We start from the raw sequence: 7120 nt of genomic DNA, 5'->3' as shown, positions 1-7120 counted from the left end.
AAGCTAACGGAAAAGATTACCATTTAGTCCAGGATCTTAGAGCAATAAATCAGAGAGTACAAGATACACATCCAGTAGTTGCAAACCTGTATACGTTACTAACTACCCTCACCAGTGAACAAAGCTGTTTGCTTTTGAGTGGGAAAATCCTGAAACAGGGCGAAAGACACAATATACTTGGACAGTTCTACCACAAGGCTTCAAGAATAGCCCAACTATTTTTGGAAATCAGCTGGTGAATGAATTAGAGATTTGGAGAAAAGAAAATGGACAGGGAACTGTATTACAATATGGAGATGACATCTTAATTGCAGCGGAATCTCGGGAAATTACTGTGTATGTACCACATACGGTAGTCACAGTTTTGGAACAAAAAGGGGGGCATTGGTTGTCCCTCAGCCGTATGCTGAAATACCAAGTGGTACGACTAGAACAAGATGACATCGATCTCAAGACCACTGCAGTTACAAATCCTGCAGTGTTGCTCTCCACTGATTGAGCGGAGAGTTCACCAGAACACGATTGCTTACAAACTGTAGAGGAAATATATGCTAGCCGTCGGGATCTTAAAGACGCTCTGTTAGAAAATCCAGACTGGGAGTTATATACTGACGGCAGTAGTTTTGTTCGCGATGGGAAGAGACTGTCAGGATACGCTGTGACGACCTTAGATGGCATAGTAGAGGCACGAGCCTTATCTCCCAAAACATCAGCCCAAAAGGCAGAACTACTAGCCTTAACTTGAGCATTGGCACTGAGTGAAGGGAGAAAGGTTAATATTTGGACAGATTCTAAGTATGCTTTTGGAGTTGTACATGCCCATGGAGCCATCTGGAAAGAGAGAGGACTACTATCAACACAAGGAACTGAAATCAAGCATGCTGCACAAATACAAGAACTATTACAGAGCATTCAAAAGCCGATGGTGGTAGCAATAAAGCATTGCAAAGCCCACCAAAAAGGAAATAGTGAAACTATAAAAGGAAATTGGAAGGCCGATTGTCTTGCTAAGAAGGCAGCTCTAAAGGAGCCAAAATTTGAAGAGGCTTTAATTCCAGGGCCTCGTTTAGAATTACCACCACCAAAATATACTGAGAAGGAAGATTAATTAGCAGAACAGATAGACTGCTCCAAAAATGGACAAGGTTGGTGGATAACACCGCTAACGCCATTATTGATTCCTGAAAGAATGATGGAAATTTTGCTCAAGAGATTACATCAGGAGATGCATACAGGAGAAGACGCATTGACAATAACTGCAAAAAGAAATATTTTTGGACCAAAGATACAAAGGGTAGCAGACATGGTAGTAAAAAAAGTGTACCATCTGCTGTGCTAATAATCCAAAAATTGGGAAAAAGGTTATAGGAGGAATTGCGAAACAAGGAATAACTCCTGGGGAATACTGGCAAATAGATTGTTCAGAGCTACCTAGGTATAACCAATACAAATATTTATTGATATTGGTAGATACCTTTTCTGGCTGGCCAGAGGCTTTCCCTTGCCGTACCAACAAAGAGCTAGAGAGGTAATTAGACTCTTATTGAAGGAAATAATACCCCGATTTGGTATTCCAGAAGGAATCTCCTCTGATAATGGGCCTCATTTTATTGCAGAAGTCATGCAAGGGCTTTCTAAATTTTTACAGATTAAGTGGGAATTACACACCCCTTGGAGGCCACAATCAAGTGGGAAGCTAGAAAGAATGAATCAAACTCTTAAAAGGCAACTTGCTAAACTGTGTCAAGAAAACACACCTTAAATGGGTAGAAATTTTACCTATAGCTCTTTTACGAATTCGAGTAACTCCTAGGGTCAAAGAGAAAGTAAGTCCTTTTAAGGTTGTTTATGGGAAAGCATATCCCATGAATCTTTCTAACATCACAGGAGACCAAATGCATATAAAAGGGCAGGCTGATGTTAAAGAGTATTTGATTTCCCTTTCGCATGCTTTATCTTCACTACACAGGTATCTAAATCAGAAGGTCTCTCTCCTGTTGGATAAAGGCGGAAAGGACCTTACACCATGTTACTGAAAACCTATACTGCAGCCAAAGTAGAAGGAATGGACTCCTGGATTCATTACACGCCAGTGAAAAGAGCACCAGAACCAGATCAGGAAAAGCGGACAGCCACAGACTGGGAAACTCAAATTTCAGCTAATCTGAGACCATTGAACTTTGAGAGAATGAAGAACCTGAATATTATAATATCCCATTTGGTACTAGCAGTAGTAGGTCAAGAGAATTTGGTTTTACAGCTTATCCAGTCCTTTGGGCAAATCCAGAATGTTAGCGTAACCGCTTGTCTCCCTCCATCTGAGTTGGCAGACAATCCTTTAAATTGGGGACTATTACCTTCGGACTTAGAAAAAAGTTTTTCTAAGAAAGAAAAAGAACAACAATGGAAATAGGGTGGTTAAATAAAATATTACATGGAACAGGATCCTCCCTTACTGGATGGCTGGCAAACCTAATTTAAACTTCGATCACTGTTGTCGTTACTACACTCATACTTTGTGTTGTTTTAAGTTCTGTCAAGAGACTGGTTTTACAAGCCACGGCTAGAGCATATAGAACGATAAAATGAAGTAGTGAGACTCATGAGACTCATATGAAGAGATCTCATAGTCTCAAAGGGGGGAAATGATGTACTTAAGAAATTATGTACTTAAGCCACATGAAAAAGGCCACAAAGGTCTTGTGAAACAAGATCCCCTTTGTATAACCAATGCATGCCTTGCTAACAACTGTGCCCCTGAAGAAGAACTAAAAGACTGATAAGAAGGGAACATCCTACCCCAGGAGGCGCCGAAAAGTTGAATAATTGCTAATAGGCATGAAGTCAGAAAAATCTTTGAAAACTGGAGGAAAAGTAAAGGTGGCAGGGGGAGATCATGACCACCAACTCAATTCCACACCAAAAAGACTTCCCCCCCACTCTCTCCTTGAGCATGCGCTGTAGAAGAAAAGAACACTGTACCTTTAATTCCAAGCAGGGAAACTTTAGCCCAATAGAAACTGTGCTAGATAAGCAACTCCCAGTAATAGTTTGGGGAAGAACTTTGGAAATCGAATATGTTTAACTGAACTGTACAAATTGCTTGCCCGTTTAGGCAGGAGGGGTGCTAGCGTTGCAGATTACCACCTAGCCCCCATCTTTGCGTAAACATGAATTGGAATAAAATACCTCTGCTCTGTGTCTATATTGGCATTTTGCACACCGGGTAAACGACCCCACTTTTGGGACAACAGTGGGGCAGGCAAAGCACCGCATCCCGCAGGCCGAGGGGCTCAGGCACCCACGTCGCTGCCGGAGGATTGCCGGCAAGAGGTTTGGCATCTGGAGAGGGGCTGCTGGGCCAGGGTGCCCAGGCACCCACCCCACTCCCCCAGCCGCAGCCACGGGTGCTCTCAGTGCTGGAGCAGAGGCCGTAGCAGCTGCCTGTGCCCAAGCCTGTCCCCAGTGGAGGGAAGACTTTGCTGGCGAGGAGCAATCCATTGAAGCCGTTGCCGAAATTGCTGGGCTTGAAGTTGCTGCCGGGCCGGGAGGGTGCCGAGGGGTCCTTGTGCAGGAGGAGGGGTGGCAACGCCTGGGCACCGTTCAGCTCCGGGGAGCTGCAGAGCAGGGAGTCCCCGAGGCTGTCGGGGAAGGTCGCGGCCACCGCCTGCGCTTTCCAACCCGGCTGGTCCACCAGCTCCTCCGCCACCTCCCTCTCGGCCCCGGGTGTCTTCTTGGAGCCCTTCCCGCAGAGCCGGACCACCCTGATGCTCTCGCCACGCGGACCGCTCTGGCGGCCGAGGTCCTCAAGGCTCCTCAAGGCTGAAGCGCTCCCCAGGCTCTTGTACTCCACCAGCGCGCAGTGCTTGCTCAGCAGCTCGGGGAAGTCTGACGTGTATTTCCGCACACCTGAGGGCAGCTTGCGGCCTGGCCGCAGGATGCGGATGGAGGCGATGGTGCCGAAGGGGCTGAACATCCTCGTGATGGTCTTGAGGAAATTCTTCTGGAGCAGCAGCAGCATGTCCTGCTCCAGGAGCAGCAGCTCCCAGGCCAGCAGCAGTTTGCTGGGGTGGATGCTCAGCAGGGACTCAGGGATGGGGACCCATGATACCGAAAAGCCGGTCGAAGAAACTCCCACCCCGGCTGGCCAACGCAACGGGCTGCCTACCTTCTTCAAGGACGTCAGCAGTTTGATGCTGACAAAGCCCACCTTGTTCCTCTGGACATGTTTCAGGAGGAAAGCATCCTTGGCCAGGTTCTCGTCAGAGAGGTGGAATTCCACCTGGGACGCAACCCTCCTGACCAGCTGCCGGTCAGGCATGGAGTAGCTGCAGTCCAAGAGATCAGCCCCCAAAACATCGCTCGCATCGCAGAAGCTCCCGGCAAAGCAGCAGGGACACGGGTGTGACTTGGTGGCCTTTGGGATGTGCAGCACTGCCCGGTCCCAGCCACAGCGGTGCAGACGGCAGAGTGTTGAGGAGCGGGCTGGCTCAGCTGCGCTCTGAAATAAAATGGAGTTTTATGGTTTTAGAAGCGTGGTTGCTTTCACGCCCCCAGCACCGGTCCCTGCCACAAGTTACGCAGCGGATGGCCTTGCACAATCTTGCAGCCAGAGGTGCCTCACGAACAGAGCGCAATCTCTTTAATTAACAGGATACAGGCCAGGAGAGATCTTTGGCCTCCGGTTCACGGCAGTCGTCCCGACTCCCCCAGGCCACACACTGTTCACACAGCGGGAGCGAGAGGCCCGTGTTCCTACCAGGGTGTCCTTGCTAGTGCCAAATCCTCCAAGTACAAGGAGGGGATGTACTCACCCGGTCCCTGGGGTCCCGTAGAGCACAAACAGCCCCAGCATCTCATCATCGGATGTTGTGCAGAATCCAGTCCTTTTCTGGGAGCAGGCGGCGGCGGGTGCTGTCTCCTCCTGGGCGTCACGCACCCAGGGAAAGCGCCGCCCCCTCCGGGGGGGATCCAGAGCTGCTGCTTTTCCCATCAGGAGACTAAAAGACCTGACAGCACTACTGGAGCGAGGGCTGGGGGAAAGCGTGCCGCCGAGCGACACCGCGTGACCTTCCTTCGCGCCCTCGAGGTCCTTTTTCCTATTTCTGCGTCACTCCGGTCAACGCAGCGAACGGAAGCACGGGCAATAGTCGCAAATGCATTTGCCATCTGGCGCAAGGAGGCTGTGGCTGCAGCTTGGTCCCCACTTGGCTCGGCTGAATCAACCTGTTCTTCTTCCCCCACCGGAAAAATACTGTTGAAAGCCAAGAGGATTTGCACCCGCAGACCCTGAGAGCCGCCTGTAGGCCCCGGGGGCACCCCAGCCTCCCTTAACCCTTTCCCTCCCCAGGAGGAGCTGGGGAGGCTCTTGGGGGTGGGGCGGAACACAGGGAGCCCCCGCATTCCTTCCGGGGAGACGCCAAAGAGTCCTTAGCAGCCAACAGCCAGAAGGGACCATGGCGTGGCCACCAATGCAGCTCCCACTGCCTGGGCCCTGGGGCCCCCCGGCGCCCCAGCTTTTTCAGCCATTCGTGCTCCCCAAAACCTTCTACCCTCGAGGCAGGGACCGACCCCAACCCCTGCAGCCCAGGGACGCTCCTGCGGGGCAACAGCGGAGGTGATCGCCGGCCATCGCTCCTGTCTCTCTCTCTTAGGCTCAGCCAACCTGTGCCGCCTGCCCGCGTGGGAGCAGCCCTTCCCTGCAGCCTGGGCACCCCAGGCCCCCCAGGCACCACCACCAGGTACGGCACCCCAGTCTGCTCTGGCACCTTCGCCATCCCCATCACACCCGTCCCCCCGGCGCTTTTCGCGTGGGGGTTCAGCAAGCCCCGGTGAGCATCCTTGCCCTCGCCCGGGCGGCGCGTGCCCAGTAAAGCCGATCTGCAGAGAATTCCCCAAATATTTGGGGCCACCTCTCCCGTTTCACCTCCTAGATGCGCGTCTCCTCCCCGATTTGCAACCTCGTCCCACCGGCACAGCAGCTCACCCCGTGGGGATCGCCCCAGCCACAAGCTCCCCACGCCCCTGGCCCAGAGCTGGGGGATGTCGGCCATCGGGGCCGGCTCGGCGGGTGCCCCTGGAGAGTCCCCCCGGCCCAGCACGGCTCCCCCTCACCCACACAGGTCTGCAGAGGGCTCCATGTGGCTGCCTCTTCGACCCCCGGGTCTTCCGCATCCAGCGGGCAACCACCGACCCGCCTCCACCGGCCACCGCCACGCTCGGCCAAGGCGCCGCTTCTCTGCCGGGTGCTGCCCTGGGGGGTCCCGGGGGCTGCGGGGCCCCCCTGGCCTGGGCAGACCCAGGGACCCCCCAGGGCCAACCACAATACCTCGCACCCTACGAAAATCAGAGGAGCGGGGTGGCCCCCGCCCCTCCGGTGCTGCTGACAGCCATCCCCGGCTACCAGCACACCGAGGGGCAGTTGGCGAAGACCAACATCTCCAGCACGGCCACCCCTGCGGGGGCAGCCCCGGGCAGCGACGTCCCCCCGGGGAGCGACGCTCCTCCCCAGCCGAGCCCTTGGGGAGCCTGCAGATGACCTTGCCGTGGCTGAGAAAGTGGCTCTCCAAGAGGCCCTCATGCTCTTTGATTGCTCCCTGGACAGGCTGGCGGTCAACCAGCACGCTCCCAGCAGCAGCCCCACGCCTGGGGACACCGGCGGCACCGGCGCAGCCACCCCCGACCGCGACTTCAGCTCGCTCTCGCTGCCTGAGGAGCTGCTCCCCCCTGACTACTGCACCCCCGAGCTCAGCAACGCCACGCTGAGCCTCAAAACATTCAACAGCAGCGGCGGGATGGAGCCCCAGGAGCCGTGGCAGGATGCGGGGCTGGACCTGCCACCATGCCCGCCTGCCGTGGCAGCCAAGCCGAGGAAGAGGCAGGCGCAGAGCTCCTTGCCAATGCCACCCAGCAAGCGCAGGGCTCTGGCAGCCAACGTGGGGGTGTGAGGGGGGGGGCGGGGATTAGACAGGGATGCGAGGGATGGAGATGGGGGCAGTGGGGGTATTTGCTGAAGGGGGGGCCGGGGAGGGGGGGTAGGGAGGGGTCAGCCCAGCTTGGAGGGGACCTTTTCTCTCGTCTTTTCAATTACAAGCTCCTTCTCCAGAGCCGCTCCGTGCCT

The 7120-nt window shown here is 54.2% G+C and overlaps 1 protein-coding gene across 1 annotated transcript; it reads right to left on the bottom strand.

Moving 5' to 3' along the window:
- Positions 1-3140: 3140 nt before the first annotated feature.
- LOC128137675 (uncharacterized) lies at positions 3141-4510 on the bottom strand (the record flags this gene model as incomplete). The annotated part of the gene is made up of 1 exon (XM_052778805.1): positions 3141-4510. A coding segment is annotated over one exon (1308 nt), but the record flags the coding sequence as incomplete, so codon positions are not given.
- Positions 4511-7120: the final 2610 nt, after the last annotated feature.

Source organism: Harpia harpyja, chromosome Z, assembly GCF_026419915.1.
Source record: "Harpia harpyja isolate bHarHar1 chromosome Z, bHarHar1 primary haplotype, whole genome shotgun sequence".
Taxonomy (NCBI): Eukaryota; Metazoa; Chordata; class Aves; order Accipitriformes; family Accipitridae; genus Harpia; species Harpia harpyja.
This window is presented reverse-complemented; position numbering and strand designations above follow the sequence as displayed.